Source organism: Gymnoscopelus braueri (genome assembly GCF_963280865.1).
Source record: "Gymnoscopelus braueri genome assembly, chromosome: 8".
In the NCBI taxonomy this organism is placed as follows: domain Eukaryota; kingdom Metazoa; phylum Chordata; class Actinopteri; order Myctophiformes; family Myctophidae; genus Gymnoscopelus; species Gymnoscopelus braueri.
This window is the reverse complement of record NC_137609.1, coordinates 31,236,236-31,253,735: the sequence shown is the minus strand read 5'-3', so window position 1 is coordinate 31,253,735 and position 17,500 is coordinate 31,236,236. Positions and strand designations below refer to the sequence as shown.

The 17,500-nt window shown below is 43.1% G+C and overlaps 1 protein-coding gene across 2 annotated transcripts in view; it reads right to left on the bottom strand.

Annotated features, from left to right (window-relative positions):
- Positions 1 to 17,500, bottom strand: part of jade2 (jade family PHD finger 2) — a 233,659-nt gene that overhangs the window by 183,664 nt on the left and 32,495 nt on the right. For both annotated transcript variants that reach the window (XR_013933535.1, XM_080434549.1), the window contains exon 3: positions 9,002 to 9,087. Coding sequence is in view for 1 of the 2 variants with exons in the window: in XM_080434549.1 (XP_080290675.1) it covers positions 9,002 to 9,087 (86 nt within the window). In the remaining variant the exon portion in view is untranslated. The remainder of the gene's footprint in view (positions 1 to 9,001; positions 9,088 to 17,500) is intronic.

Genomic DNA, 17,500 nt, shown 5'->3' with positions numbered 1-17,500 from the left:
AGACAGACAGACAGACAGACAGACAGACAGACAGACAGACAGACAGACAGACAGACAGACAGACAGACAGACAGACAGACAGACAGACAGACAGACAGACAGACAGACAGACACGCAAACGCACACACACACGCACAGAGGCCTGGGCTACTCGGATCCTCTGCTTTCGCCTCCACACAGTAAAAAGGAAATTCAACTCTCCGAGAGTCTCTCGGAATTAAATTAAAACTGAGAATATTACCGTGTGTTTGTGGTGCAGCCAAAAACGAGAGAACGAAATAAAGAAAAAGAGACAAACACAGAGAAAGGGGGGAAACAGTTCTGGTTTCACACCTGCTCAGGCTCAGTCTGAACTCCCCCCCCACCACATTTCCTTCCTCCCATGGTGCACTGGGAGTGGCCCGCTCTCCTAATATCACTTGTTTATGTGAGTCTCCCGGGCTGCGTAAAACCACATTGTAGTACAGTCTGTTCCTGTCGGGCAGAAACCTTGTATGTCCAAAACCGTTACTTTTCATGATTCACATAAAAGAAAAAGAAAAAGTAGCACATCTACGGCGCGACGTGAAGCGTTTCGAGCTTGTGGATCTGCTACCTTTGATGCTTTTGTGTGACGCTGTAGTATGATCAAGTAGGGCGTTAATTTACAAAAATGGAGATAAGAGGTTTCTGTACGAAAGCAAAGGTATGTTCTTGTAATGTAAGAACTGAGCCAACAGACTTGCATGGGCTCCAGGGGCCTCATTTACAAAACATGTTCTTTTACTCCAACCCTGGCTTCCTTTTCTGTCTTTACACACACACACACACACACACAGTTTTGCTGAGCATGCACGCTCTTTTTTTTACAGCAGTGACCTGTTTCACTGTAACAGTTACACACATTCTCACCTGGGAGTTGTAGTTCCAGCACTACAATTCTGCTCCCAACTCCAGTACTACTACTCTTCTGCAAGACTACTCTTCTACTCTGGTATACTCTTCTACTCTGGTATACTCTTCTACTCTGGTATACTCTTCTACTCTGGTATACTCTTCTACTCTGTGCTAAAACTCTTCTACTCCAGTACAACTCTTCTAATACTCTTCTACTCTGCTAATACTTTTCTACTCCAGTACTACAGTATTACTCTGGTAATACTCTTCTACTCCAGTACTACTCTTCTACTGGCATAGCCACTGAGCAGCTTCACTGGAGGAGTTTGGGGGACACCAGCACCTTGCTAAAAGGACAGTTTGACATTAGTGGTTATGGGAGTGTTTTTCACTTAGTATCACCCCATCATCATGCCTCTCTCAGAGCGCCAGCGAGGACGGCTGACACGACGGGATGTGACGCTTGGTGCAAAATTGCATTAGTGTTGATCATGAGCTCATTACAGTTTGATTAGAAGGTCAATCACATGCATTTTTAATCAGGTGATTAATGTTGGAAGCGGTTAACGTCTATGTCTCAGCAGTCTGACTGCTGAGACAGAGATTTGAATCTGGCCATTATTTGTCAATGCATCGGTGAGAGAACCTCTCAAAGACCATTTATCAGCTACAGTAGTGTTTCAGTTCCAATTACGTCCGCTTGTTTTTTACCAATTCCAATTTCACTCATCCTGTATGAGTTCTTTCTCCTGATTGGATAAAATTGGTATTCCGACCTGAAATGTTATTTTCTGTTTACTAAAGAGCTGGGGAGTCGGGGAGAGAAAAAAAAACACTCAATGGCAATGATTGCTATCGGAATATCGAGCTATTTAAAACTTCAGGTATTTTAACAAAATGTAATAGGATCACTTAACACATTGACTGTCATTGACGTCTATAGACGTCATTTAAAATCCAACGCTTTACTGCCATTGACGTCTATAAACGTCATTTGGTGATGTCAGTGATTACGATAGAGGGCTCTCTTCCGTAAGCTGTCAGTGATCCTGGGACTCCCGAAGAAGAATACACCCGGAAATCACATGATCAAAAAAAAAATCCAGCCCATCCGGTCTGATGTTATCAGATTTTAAAAAATACATGTATCCCCGATTTCTTTTCCCAGATTGCGTTTTTGGTGAAAACAAGCCATATTCAACTGCCGATAACTAAAGAACGGAAGATCGGGGTTACACATTTATTTTTTCGGAAGAAAGAACAGACCCTCGTCTTTCCCCCCCAGACATCTAATGTTTACATCGTTATTGAAAAATGTATTTGCTGGGTCTCGAAAGATTAATAAAAACGCTGGCATAATTAATCATTAATTCCTGGCAGTTAATGTGTTAAAAACTGCATGTTAAGGAAGTCTAGTTGCGGCGCAAAAACTTTAGTAAAAAGCCATCTCAGCAGTCAATGACACAGCCCCCGAGTGTTTAACTTCAGATAAGATCGGACTGTGCAGATTAAGCACCCTTTGTATCTCTGTGTTTCCTGTTCTCTTGTGTGTTGCTTTGATAATGTTTTGATAATGTTTTGCTTTGACTTCCCTGTGTAACCCACATCAACAATCAACAGCTATTCATAAATACAAACGTGGAATTGTTATAGCATGATGTAGATTAGACGTGGAAGGAGTCTGGAGATTTAAGAAGCACGGTTTTGAGTTCCAGGGCTGCCGGTTCAAATCCGACCGGAAACTTCTGGGTGTGACTGAGAAATATAATCTTCCCGCAGCTGCCACTGTGGTGCCCTAAAGCAACGTATTTCAGTGCGGCTGTCTGATAGGCGGCTGACAGCATGGTAGTCATCTCCTTGGGTGTTCACACACGTCTAATAATTATTATGTATGTGGAATTTACCTTTGAGGGACCGCAATTCCAGAGGTTAATGGGATATATGTTTTAAATGTAGTATTAAACCGATTATTTATGTCACTTTTTCACTGCTTTAATACAAATGCCATACGGTTTGAGCCCTTTAGTGTGGAGCCTTGGTTGTAAAAGGAGCATCCATGTGCAGCAACGTTTTCCCGGATAAATTAACTGAATGAATTTCACTGCATAGCAAAGCTCCGCTGAACACTTTGACTGGCTGGAGTGAGACTGAATAGTTTCACGCCAAAGGACTTCACTTGGTGACTGAGCTAGCGCTCACAATAACCTATGGCTCTCCATATGGATTCACTGACAAGAGGATGAATTTTCAGACTCATTGGCCCTCATTTATCAACGCGGTGCAGCCCAAATAATGGGCGTAGGGCGAGATCACCGCACCTTTCGGCATTTATCAATATATCCTGACGTGGGCTTCATCCTACCATACGCTGAGATCTCACGTCTGGTCGAGACCAGTTGTTGACGTTGGCTGCGCCCGTTTATTCCATTCTAGACCTGCGGAGCAGCATTGTCTGACTGTCTGACAGGCATCTGGACACATAATCCACTCCTAAATGTATATCTACACACTAATAATTAATCCCTGTGAAAATATAACATTTTATAAAGTAATTTAAACAAACTGCTTTAACAGTCATTCAGTTGCATTGGCTATTTTAAAATAGCAGATCTGCAAGCTCAAAAACGGGTCGCATCGCCACACGTTGTGAGCTTGTAGATCTGCTATTTTCAAAATATACGAGCGCTTTTGCGTCGGGACTCGGGAGTCCCGCGGTCGGGACTGCCGACGATCTTTTCATGGACAGTGAGGTGTACAAACTTACAGTAGCTTGTGGAGTATGTTATGGAGTTATGTCATAGAGAGTTTTGAAGACAACCTGGATGGGTTAAGGATATAAACCCGACGCTCCAATCTCTTATTAACGGGACGGACCGAAACCACTGCCGTCTCACGGGGAATATCCTACATGACTGCTTGCGCACTGCTCGGTATGGGTTAAATAAATTAATATACAAACGTATTCCATTCATGGCGATGTGATTGGTATCATAATTTGTCATTCATGTAGGCTACAGCCTACGTGACAAAGATTGTACCGCTACGGACGGTACGGATTACAATACATGAAAAACACAGCTGGGCGAGCGTGTGTGTGTGTGTGTGTGTGTGTGTGTGTGTGTGTGTGTGTGTGTGTGAGAGAGAGAGAGAGAGAGAGAGAGAGAAAGAGGGGGCGTGTGCGTGTGTGGCGAGGCAGGCGGGGGAAACTCTTTCTCATTGGCTTCTGATGTCTTTGGTCGTATTCTGGTCCTTCTTCATGTCGTAAAATCGGGGCGTTTTGAGAATATTTAAGGGCGTGTTATTTAAATGACGCTGGTTCCAGCCGTGACATTTATCAAGCCTGGGACCAAATGTAGGCTCGGATCAGCTGTGTAGGATTCGTTGATAAATGTGACTTCGACGTTGGTGTACGGCCGAATATATGGAAAAATATAAGCCGGTTTATAAGCTGCGTTGATAAATGAGGGCCATTAAGTTTCTCACTCTGTGTCCTTCTGCAGCCATGCAGGGGCACTTTGTCATGACCTGAACGAGAGCGATGAACAGAAATAGGGAGATTTGAATGAAATGTAAGGAATTTGGCATTTCCCTGTCCCTGTGTGTGTGGGATGCATTTTTAATAATAAAAGCCGAGAGCAATCCGTGTGTGTGTGTGTGTGTGTGTGTGTGTGTGTGTGTGTGTGTGTGTGTGTGTGTGTGTGTGTGTGTGTGTGTGTGTGTGTGTGTGCGTGCATGCGTGTGTGCGCGCGTGCGTGCGTACTTACACACGTATATGTTTGTGTGCATGACTATATGCTTGTGTGTATGTTTGCACAGCATGGTGACAGTCTGTGTCTGTCCTCTATGCTGATGTTTTGACACGTGTCACAAATTCCCCCAGAGAGAAGCGGGGAATTTCTGAGTGGTTTGGGTATAGCAGCAGAGCTGTTACCAGTGAACGCTTACAGGAGAGTCAGTTTTTGAAAAAAACAATAACAATACAAATCAAAGTAATAATCTAGTTCCTATTCATTCAAAAAGCCAAACTATTCACTGCGATATCGCCTCTCTAGTGCTCTCCCCCCTCCTCTCTCACACAAACCCTGACCTCTCACACTCCATGACATTCTGTCTATGTGTGGTCTTTGTGTGTATGTAATTATGCTCCTGTTTTTCTAAGAAATTTGCATGATTCTCAAACTCTCTGTCTCTGTGTAAATCTAGATGAAAACGGTCACACAGAAAAGGGAAGCGTCTCCATGTATCCTCCTTCTAACCACTTCTAAGAGGTAGTGTAGGCAGAGCCGAGCACTTGTCAAGGCTCAAATACAGACGTGGCTCGCTATAGAAAATAGCTACGCTGTCATTACGAGTCCTAAAACTTTGCCCTTTGCCACACTCGCTAAAACCGAGGCTGCGTCTCTTTCCATAGAGTTGTCTGCTGTACATGTACAGTTGCTGGCGTCGCTTTGAGGTGCGATTGTATTGATATCACTTTTTTAATGGATTTTTTACCACTTCTTAGTCACTGACAACTACAGCTGGGAAGTTTATAGGTAATTCCCTTTGGAATAGGAGTGTCCTTATTGTCTTGTTGATGTCTTATAAGGGTTAACCACAGCTTAGTCAGAATGAAGTGTCCTTGGGGGGTTTCAATAGGATAAAGCACATTGCACATTGCAGCTTGAGATCTCGCTCAAAATCTTCACCAATACCATGCCTCTCTCCTATGTCTACCGTTATCTCTACTTTGCACTGTGGAAAGCGCAAATGTGGAAAGCGCATTAACCACGCAAGCCCTATATACTTCATTGTACGTTGAATTAGCAAAAATAGCTTCACAATGTGCCACATCGTGACATATTGTGAGCTTGTAGATTTGTTTTTAAAATTTCAGCAATTTCTTGAAAATTGTCAACTATAATGACATATAGGGACACCAGGTGGAAAGTAAACACAAATGCCATGACTAAACTTACAAACCGAACCCCAATAGGATCTGATGCTAACATAATTTACCACAGAATAACCAAGCACCGTCATCAGCCAAACCTACTGTAACAACAGCCCCGAAGATAATAAAGATAATAACGAAGAATACTAGCGAACGAGGGAGCGTGGCGAGGAGGCGCCGGCGGCATGAAAAGGATCGCAGCCCGAGGTTGTTGAGCAGAACCACCACGGGTCAGAGCAGGAACCTAGTAATTACAGAGTGACAGGACCTTCCAACAGCCTGTGGTTAACTAGATGTAGCTCTAGTAGTGGGAGGAGGAGGCTTCAACAGCCACAGCCAGTTCAGCAGTGCTGGAAGAAGAGCTTCGTCTTTTTAACTTAAGTAAAAGTAGAAATACCACAATATAACACAATATATACTCAAAAGTTTACTTGAGTAAAAGTTCAAAAGTGTTGAAAATAATGAGTTAAAAACTTACAGTACCAAAGTAAAATTACTCAGATAAGTCAGATTTGTCAACATTTGTAGGTAATAGGTGGTTAATCTATGTTTTGTATTAAAATGTAATCTGCAAAATATCAAGTAACTAAAGATGTCAAATAACTGTAGTGGAGTAAGTAGTACAATATTTGCCTCTGAGATGTAGTGCAGTAGAATCCTTAAGTATTGAAAAATGGTACAGTATTTGAGTAAATGTACTTATGTTACTTGTCCACCAGTGCATGACAGATGCTCCCTGATGTGCACTGCAAGCTGCCCGGTTCAGCGAGAAGGCGTGACACGTTTCTCTTTCTCTTCCCCATCAAATTTTAAAGACCAAAAAAAGAAGAAAAAGGGAAAAAATAGACAGAAAGAAAAAAACTTCTGTACCGTCGAATCCTTTCGTCATATTTTCGTGTGACAGTTTTGTGACAAGTTTGACACTGTTGGAGTGAGTGAAAGGGGGATGTAGACTCATAATAGAGCCAGTGAGGGGTGCAATTCCAGAGATGATACATTTTGAAGGGGAGAGGGGGGCAAAGAAATAAAAGATTTAATCTCTAGAGAGCATAGAAGATTTCAGTTTTGCGAAAGTAATATAATTACCTATCCGTTAAGGAAGAAAAAAACTAAAATACGAAGATTGGTTTTAATCATTTTGAGCCATCAATCATTTCGTACGAGCTAGCTGCCACTTCTCCAGCCCTGAATGGCAGATATCTCATTTTCGGGGTGAAACCGTTCGCATTAAAGAAGCAGCAGACAGACAGGCTCTCCTGGAGGAGAAGGAGGGGGGGGATGTGAATATGCTTCGCTGACTGAGTGGGAGGTATGTATGATTGGCAAGCAGCTACCACCACTGCACCACCACATTTCCACCACTGGGAACATTATGCCCATTTTCCCCCAACCGACGGCGTTCTCAGAGTGGTCATTTGAGATCCCATAAGACCATTCATCACAGGCCCATGGCTGTTCCAACCCGCTACTTTAGCCAACCTATCTGTACCATCGCCCCAAGCCCGGGGTTTACTGCACTGTGGTGACTGAACGACACGGAACGCGCGTTTGATTCCCGTGTTTGTTTCTCTCAGTGGCTGATTTTAAAGCCACACTGCCTGGATAAGGAGTGGTTGCCACATGTTTCTCTGAGTTCTGAGTATACTGAACCGCCTTCATTGTTGAATTTAGATGAATGAATGTCTATTGTTTTGGGGTTTTTTTCCGTTTCTTTCTTTCTCTATTTATATCCCTTTCCACCTTTCTTGAAACGGCAACGGATGGAGCTTGTACGACAAAGAATTTCACCCACTTTTCTACACCTGTAAAGCTGTGATGTGACAATAAAGCTCGAGTTGAGTTGGCTGAGTTGATTGAATCTTCATAATGACTTGGGTTTTCTCTGCATGCTACACTCCGAGCCAGCCCACTCACTCAGTGTCTTTTGTTGAGCAAAAAAATAAAAAACAGACCCTGAACCAGAACAATGTATTTTCTTTTGACATTTTGTGGCTGTCGGGTAGAAACCTTGTAACTTGATATTTCTCTTTATGTTTTTTCTTAAATGAATGCCCCATTTAATACTGCGATGCATGACAGTTTCACACAAATTAAGTAGCAAAAATAGGCGATCTATAGGCCTCATGCAATGCGCTGTGAGCTTGTAGGAGTTGGTTCAGGGCAGTGTTGCATTGCTGAATTGGAACGTGGTTGCACTCTATTTTAATGACGTCACGCGCACGTCGCTTAACACCTACTCTACAGGTCACACAATGGATACAATTGATATGCATCTAGGCTCATTCCTATGTTAATTCACCTGGTGTGGGTCGGGAGCCTTTGTAAACTTTGTTGAGGTGTGAATTTTAAGTTGTTTTAAATCTATGCATGTGCCTGCGCGTGCTCCTGTTCAAATAGGTTCTTGCATTGTGTGCAAGGCCGTCCCATGAGCAATGCAACCCTGGTTAAGGGTTTTATAAATATTTAAGCAATGAAAGGTTTTAACAAGTAACAAGAGCTTGTGACTAATAATGACTACATTGGATCTATTGGAACACAGGTTCTTTTTTCATTTTCCTCAAAAGTAACGGTTTTGGACATCGATGATTTGTGAGTAGACCAGTGATGTGTTCTACCGTCAGTACGGTGTATACGCCGTATACAGTGCAGATTGTTTTGGGGGAAAGCGTATACAGTCTAATAACCATTTCATCCATTGAAAACGCGATAGCGTATCGCGCATGTCGCGCAGGGAATAATTATCGTATACCCTCCGAAAAAAAACTAGATCACACCACTGGAGTAGACTGAAATGATCTGGAAGATTGAATAGAAATCAAGGTTTTGTAAGTGCTCCACATACTTTTCTTTTGCCCATGAAGACCGTATTCTTATACCGTTCTCACTCTACACAACCCACCCCTGTGCACAGTTTACCACCAATTATACAGAAGCCAGGGAAATCCTTGATGATCTAAGGCATGAGCTAATCCTGGATCAAAACAAACATTTTTGGTGGACAAGGTCCAAGATATCCAGATTATGCAAGAGCTCAGCAAAGAAAAACCAGCCCTTGGAAACGTATTTTGTAGGTTTTCAAGCAAATGCTGCATTTTTGGGGGGAACTTGGAAGCATTCGTGAAAGAAACCAGAAACCTTAAAATGAGGCGGTTACAGTGAACACACTCATAGCAGCTGTGGTTGTTAACGTACCTCTGATGGTTTCTGGTGCTGGTGTCGAACCCAGGTGCTACTGGTTCCCGTGTTCTTGGTCGACTGGGACCATGACGTGACATGACCTGGAGGAGGAAGCAACACAAGGAGGCATGAGAATCCCTCTGGTCAACGACAACAATTTAGAACCAAGTTTTCTAGACCAGTGGTTCTCAAACGATTTCATGTAAAGGACCCCCAAATTGATTTGGCCACCGACCCCCATCTGAAAATGTTATGTGCTAGGGACCCCCTGAAAAAAAGATTTGTGTTATTAGTTTTTTATCAATTATTCAAAATCTTTCAAAAATATCAGATATACAATAATGTTTTTTATTTAACCACTGTTCTAGACAGCCCTTCGGATGTGTGCCAACGGTGCAACAGTGCTGGGGATCAGAACTCTTATTGAACTTTTGTACTCTATATGTGCACTGATGTAGCTACAGTATGCATTAATTAATGAATTAATTATACTTCATTATACAAGGTTACAGCTTATTCAGTACTCTGCTGCTAGACTGCTGGCAAGAACAGAAAAGAGAGAACACATCTCTCCAGTATTAAATGGTAAATGGTGGATTTAGCGCCTTTATCTAAAGAGCTTTACAATGTGCATTACATTTACCCATTCATGCACACATTCACACACCGATGGCGGAGGAAACTATGCTAGGTACCAACGTGCTCATCGAGAGCAGGTAGTGGTTCAGTGTTACATTAATAAATCTCGTCAACTATTACGCAGCGGTATTCACCACTGAACTGAACCTCTCTCCTTTAATTGACAATAGAGTGCGTATGCGACGTGGGCACCAGAACGCTGCACGCTGTGCACATGAAAGCGTACGTCAGAGAGATATTAGATCGATTTGATGAGGGGTCTTGGGTAGGGCTCGGGCAAATAAACTGCAGGCCCCCCTTGTCGGGTTGGGGCCGGGCCAGGCTCGAACACCACGGGTTGGGCCTTTGCAGGACTCAAAAGGTAAACTACACTGGCTCTTTGTGTCTTCCAGAGTCAATTTTTAAAGTCTCTCTACTATAAAGCTCTCAACGGGTTCGGGCTGACCTACATCACAGACTCCCTGTTGTTTTATGTTCTTTCACGAGCCCTTAGATCCTCTACTACAGGCTTACTAGATATGCAGACCCCTAAAAAACACTGGACATGCAGCTTTCTTCAATTATGCTCCAAAATGATGGAACACCTCACCTGAAGAGATTAGAGAGGCAGGCTCTTTTGATAATATTTAAACGACACTTCATATATATTAACCTAGACTATCTATAGCAGTATTTCTCATACATTTTAAGGTCTTTTATTCAACTGTCTTTTTTATTGTGTGCATTATTATTATTTTATTTTTTTGCAAGGCACTTTAGTTTTTCTTGTTTGCTTCCTTTTTTTTTTTTGTCACTTAGAATCTTTATTCATTTTTTTACACACACACACATACATACAATACACTACATAAACACGAAAACAAAGAAGGACGGAACAAAACAAAACAAAACAATAACAAACAGACTTCACATACAACCCCAAAAGAAAAGAAAAAACACACACAACTTTTTTTTGCATCAAATGTCTTTCTTATCACTTTCTGGGGGTGCGTAGATGTTTACCAAGGTCACCGGCTCATTATCCAACCTTCCTTTCACTATAACATACCTCCCTTCTTTATCTTTAATTTCTTTTTCAAAAATAAAATTAATTGTATTGGATATTAAAGTTATAACACCTCTTCTACGTCCCTCTCTATATGAACTATAATACGAATTCCTATAGCCAAACCTTTTTAATTTCTCATGTTCCTTTTTTTGTTAAATGAGTCTCTTGTAAAAACTATACTTGCATTTTTTATTTTTTCAATTTTGTCATCACCCTTTGTCTTTTTATCTGAGAATTCAGACCATTCACATTAAGCGACTATTCCAACCACATTAGTCATCCTTATATCTTGTTTCTCTTCTTGTTACATGTAGCCCTCTCATATCCATTCCATAGTATCTGCCATCAGTTATCAGTTTCACACATACAACATAAAACACAGAATGTGACCTCCAAACACGGGGTAAAAACTCCGTGACCCCTAAACAGATATGACGTCCATAATTTACTCTTTTTTCCCTCCTCGTATTTTATCTTCCCTCGTAATTTTCTTCTCCCCCCCCCCTTCTTATCAACTCAATGTTACATCTTATTTTCAGCAGAAAGTACTCATTATTTTCTTTGATTTTTATACACTTCCAGCTTTTCCTTAGCTCTTCTCATCGCTCCTCTCGTCTTCGTCTCTCGCTTCCACTCCGGTGATCCACGGCTTGCTTTCACTTGTTCCCTCGCCTCCGCCGCCGGCTCCGCGTTTCCCTCTGTCTCCGCCGTTGGCCCCGCATGGCCCTCCTTCTCCCCCGGCGAATCTGCGCGTCGCTCCCCGCTCGGCTCTCCCTCCACGAAGCCTCTCTCCTCCAAGGCTTGGGTGACTTCCTCCGCGCTGTTATACGTCTTTATCCCTTCTGGCCAGTGGATCCTCAACTTTGTGAAAGGCGTCTTGAAGATAATTCCCTTTTCTTTTAGGATTTTTTTAGCTGGAAGGTAGTCTTTACTCATACGGACAATTTCGGGAGGATAGTCGTGGTCAAATCCTATTCGTTTGCCTCCTACTTGAATGTTTGCCTCCCACGCCTTTCTTAATATCAATTATTTCGTCTCGAATTGTAGGAAGTTCAGTACAATGGACCTGGGGGGTGCAGACGGATTGCTTGGTCTCTGGGATAGCGCTCGATGTCCTCTCTGTATTTGGAGTTGGGTCCCTTCGGGTAGGACCAGCTCCTCTTGAAATAGTTTCTCCATATACTTTATTACCGAGGTCCCTTCAATTCCTTCCTGTAGATTGAAGACCCTTAAATTCGTCCGCCTCGCCCTGGACTCGAGCTCCAAAAATGTTGTTTGTAATATCTCCACATGGTCCACTAACACCTTCATGGCTCCGTCCGCCCCCACTCTCCAGTCCTCCACCTTTGAAATGCGCGTTTGTGCTTCGTTTGTATCCGACTTTAGCGTTGCTATTTCCTCGTCGTGTCTTTTCGCCTGGAGGTCCACCTCCTTGCGAAAGCCCGCAATCTCCTCCTTCATTTCTTTCTTTATTTCGTCTTTAAAAGCCGACAGCTCCTGTTGTATTTCTTGTTTGAAGGATTTTAGCTCCGCAGTTATATCTACGAGTCCCGCACGAAGCACTTCAGTAAGGCCCCCGTCCATTTTCAGACCAGCGTCTTCCTCGTCTCTTTTTCCTCCTTCGTTGTCGATGATTTCGCTACTTTGTCTTTCTGCTATAAGTTTTCGGTTGTTTCTATGGCTTCATCTTTGTTTACTGTTCATTTCTCTTCATATTTTTCCCACTTTGATCCTGTTTTAATCATAGTATTTTTACCGACTGTAGAGAGCTTGTTTGTTAAGCTTCTCCTCTCTCCGCCATCTTACCGGAAGTCTCCTTGTTTGCTTCCTTTTAATAGTTTTTATCTCTTTGATGTAAACCACTGTGAGTTGCATGTTTTGTATGAACGTTTCCATACAAATGCAGTTTCAGTTCATACTAATCACATTTATTTTTGTCCTCTAGTACATACAGTATTATACTGAGTAGTTTTCATTGAGCGCCAGCTAACATTACACCAGGACTAAACATCACTTGGTATGCCTGCACTTGGCACATGGCCAAAATGGACATTTTTCCTGAGGCCAGCCCAGTGGTTATTATGCAGAGAGCAGTGCAGACCTGGCCCTTACCAGAGGCAGGCGGGCTGATGATGATCTATTAAGTGGTTTAATAAGTAATGACAGTATAAATAGCATCTTGTTAAGGAGTTAGTCCACTGTGGTCCTTTACAACCTCATTAATACACAACTTAATGGCAATTAACCAGACACTGCAGCCAATAACACACCCACAGCTTCACTCAGCGTCCCTGTGAGTGAGTGTGTGTGTGTGTGTGTGTGTGTGTGTGTGTGTGTGTGTGTGTGTGTGTGTGTGTGCGCGCGTGCGGCACTGTAGCCCAAGGCCGATTTCCATTTCTACACCCCTAAAATTAGCATGAATTACATCATATCGGCACTTAAATGACATCACACCGGCATACAAAAAAAACACAGTATGCCAAGGTCATTTAATATAGCACATTGTGAGGACTGCTCCAACTCAATATATTCCTCACGATGGCACCATTATAGCGTTTCCATGGCTCCAGTGTTATACGATCTGATAATGTCTAACAAAGCTGTCAATCATGCACAGAATGACTCATTCAAACGCACCTCCAGATACCGTATAAAGTCCCACACAAGTTGGATACGTAAAGCCTCATTTATAATCCGTAGTAGTCGTTATGTAACTATATACAGGTATATCCATTATACTAGTGATCGATTGCAGATGATGTTTATTTATGTCCACTCCAGTCATTCCAAGTGCACACAGCCAGGTCAGTCCCTAGGTCATTAAACACGTAGATATGGTTGACTGGAGTCCCTCATGGCTCTATACTAATGTATATAGATAGCTTTTGCTGAAAATAGCCGATCGACAAGCAATGCAACGCGTTGTGAGAGTGGACGCGTCAAAAACTGTTGACGTCTCTCAGAGCTCAGTTCTATTTTGGAGCGTCGACGAATGGCACAGACCATTTTAAATCAGCTGGAGCAATGCAGAAAAGTCAGCTCTTTTGACTTTTTTCTATTTCTTAGTGTCAGTGACGCTTTCAGTCTATTGTATTGGTGATAGAATGCACACGATACTGTACCTATCGTGGGCTTTTGGCATAATATGCAAGAAATACACCTGACCAGCCCAGGCGCAGAGGGCCAGGCCAGGTGACTTTCTACTGTCTTTTATATTATATTGTTACCATTATAAGTGTCACTACTTATTCTGTACTTGTTCTCTATCCTTGCAAGTTCTCTTTGTTTCATCCTTACTGCGGTGCTGCTATGACAAGTGAATGTCCCTCAGGTTCAATAAAGGTCTGACTGTCTGTCGTCCATAAATCCATCTACGTGTCGCTTGCTGACAAGAACGGATCTACAAGCTAACAACATGTCACTTTGCAACGCGTTGCTAGCTTGTAGATCTGTTCTTGTCGGGAAGCCACACCACCGTGTGATGGGGTATAAATTAATCTTAATGTGGTGTGAACTGACAGCCATGAGCCAGTTCATGCTACAGACCTGTCAAATGTTGTGACTCCTGGCTTCACTGCTGTCAAACCAGATTAATGTTACCTCAGCGACTGCAGGGAGACAGGCTGGATGGTCGAGGAAGTGTATGGGTGTGTTTGTTTGTATTATACTGCATGGCTGCAATCATCGTGTGCAAAGGAATACGAGAGACAGTGAGAAAGACAGCGGGAAAAGGGTAGGGCTGTGTCGAAAGCTTTGGAGCTACCAAGTTTCGTTCGGTGGATTGGAATTGGGATGGTCAGGCTTGGCTTTTTTTTATGGGGTGACTCTGTAGGAGGCTAGCCGTCTGTAAGAGTCATACTGTGTGTTTCTTCTGGAGCTAATATCACAAACCGCTGGACTGATCACATTTATTGTGCACACTGTCAGTAGGCTAACTTAGTATCATAGTTGTGTGGAATCAAAAGCAAGTTCACATGGTTTGCTGCTTCATTTGCATGTTACTAAAAACTGTGTGGGCGCGACCCCAACTGCACATCTTAACACTGTTTTGAAGGACCCCAAAAATCTATAGTAAAACTACATTATCATGAAAACAAAGATTCGGAGCTTCGCAGAAACAATTCAAGCCAAGTTTCAAGGTTTAAAAGATGGCATTCTGGTGCTGGAGAACAGAGAGACATCCGGGAGGCAGTGAAACGGATGAAAAGCGAGACAGAGATGGGAGAGAGGGCAGGAACAGTCAGGAGAGAGAAAGGTGAGAGAGAGGGAGAGCAAACAGAGAAGAAACTATGGGACAGTGATATCACCGGGGAAGACAGCAGCGGGCAGGTTGAGGCTGTTATCGTCAAGTCGTTTCATTTCATAGACTCCAGACTGAGAGGCCTTTAGAGTGTCTTTTGAGTAGGGGAGCACCCACCTCCTGTTCAAATTCAAACCAACAAGCCCACAGGGACAGAGAGCTGTCCAAGCGCTAACACATCCAGTGAAACACGGCGGCTCGCTGCGAGCATAAATGTGTCAGGACGAGTGGGCCATTCACAGCCATGAACAAAGTAGATGTGTACAGTATGTGTGAGTGTGAGTGTACAGTACTTGTGTGCACGTCTGCGCGTGTACACTATTTCATGCATCGGTATGGGTGTCACATTTATGCTTTGACCAGATACATCCTATATAATTTGTTGTACGTCAAATAGCGAAGATAGCATCTGTACACGTTGCGATGCATTGTGAGCTTATAGAGCTACTGTTTTCGCGAAATGCTTGCCCATTCCATTTCCCACTGAATGTTCATCTATTTTCCACCGACTTTTCGCCTATTATGATATGTCCAGAATAGGGACGCTAGGGTTCATGAGGTTCATGTGTGTGTATGTGTGTGTGCGTGTGTGTGTCTGCATAGATCTGCATACGTGCAAACATGGCACATGCATGCACCCAGCTGTAAGTGCACAAGTGTGTGACCACGTACAATAATATGCGACCGCATGTGTGTGTGTGTGTGTGTGTGTGTGTGTGTGTGTGTGTGTGTGTGTGTGTGTGTGTACGAGACACAAGGCAGCTGCGGTGCCTCTCCATCTGGCGGGCAAGGGGGGGCAGGCCAACCGAAGGGGCCGAGCCACAGGCGGAGGTTACCATCATGGCTGTGTGTTAATTAAAAGGCCCGGTCCGACGGGCGCAGCCAAAATTATCATGGCTATCCTTCAATTAGAAACGCGATAACCTCCAGCCGACAGATGCAGCCGGACGCGGCCTCTGCAAAGGAGAAAACAAGACCAGTGTGGCATGTCGACAGCTACCGGCCTCAACCGTGGGGGTGAGTCTCCTTCACACGCTGATAAAGAGTCTCACGGAATGGACTGATGTCAATGCGCGTTTTCCACTTTCCCTGAACTGTAAATAAAAGACACTTACTTTGGGCTGCCGTCGGTGAACTAAAGAGTTACATATTGTCACTGTCGGGCGGAAACGTTGTAGGTCCAAAATCATTATGTTAATCGTTAAAGAATATACTCGAGTTCCAAATTATGGATCCGTTGTAGTTATTATTTAGTCACAAGCTCGGCTCCTGTTGATACGTTTCCTTTTTGTAATATTTATAATCCCCACAGACTTAACCACTTTCACTTTCAAACTTTTTTAAAAATTGCAAATCTTTGTGAGCTTGTAGCTCTGCATTTTTTTGCAAACGGAGTAGACCATTAATTTACGAAAAAATGATTTAAAGGTCGAAATATAGATACGATATTTGTGCCTGACAGTGACGATACATTTTGTCTCCATTGAGATCCGACAACCCTTCTTTGTGTGGGGATAAAAACAACAACAACAGTATTTCAGGTCACTTTGCTCTTATTTCTGACAAGTTACTTTCTCTTGGTATCAGATATCAGTATCGGGTCAAATCCCTGATACCAATGGCCTATTTTAGCCTGGTATGCGTTACCACCCGTGATGCGGATGCAGAGCTACGTGCAACAGAAAGAAAGTTTCAGGCCTAATGTCGAAGCAGGCATGTGTCGTGAGCATGCCGAAAGAAATAGACCTTCGCGTCCCCGTCCTCCTTCAGCAAAGTACAGAAGACTTTTTCATCTCCTTTTGCAAGTCAATAGGACAATGGTTACCAACCGTTTATGGATCAGGGCCCATTTCCAAATCTCGAAAGCATTGTTATTACAACCGGCTTCCGTGTTAAGTGGTCTGATGGGCGGAATGATGATGAGCGTCGCGAGCAGTCTCAACTAACAACATTCCGTGATGTTTTAGTACGTCAACATTCGGTGGGGAGAGCTGAGCGAGCTTGTGTGTCACGTCACGGCATAACGTTGCTGTAAGAGGTGTTTATGAGCAGATGTCATCCCTGGTGAAGGTTGAAATCCGGCAGCGATGGTGATGAGTTAGCCACGGAGTCTTACCTCACACCGCCTTGAACATCTGGCGTACGCTTGTCCGATTAGCTGACTGTCTCTCTGCCTGTCGAACTTGATTTCTTTCACTGCCTTTTTGTCACTGTATGAAACTGTCCATCTTTCTGATCTGCCGTCTCTTCTAGTCTTTCCCGCTGCCTGTCTGTCTGTCTGTCTGTCTGTCTCTCTGTCTGTCTGTCTGTCTACCTATGAGATGGTACAACTGTTGGTACTTTTTGCATGTCTAACGTCCTATCAGACTTCCTATCTGTCCATGCATCTCTCTATATATTCAATTTGATTCAATTCAGATTAGCTTTACTGGCATTAAATACAGCATCGGTTGCCAAAGAGACCCAAAGAGGCCTTTGGCCTGGCAAAGATAAACATACCAAAAAATGTAATTATTCAAACTCATAG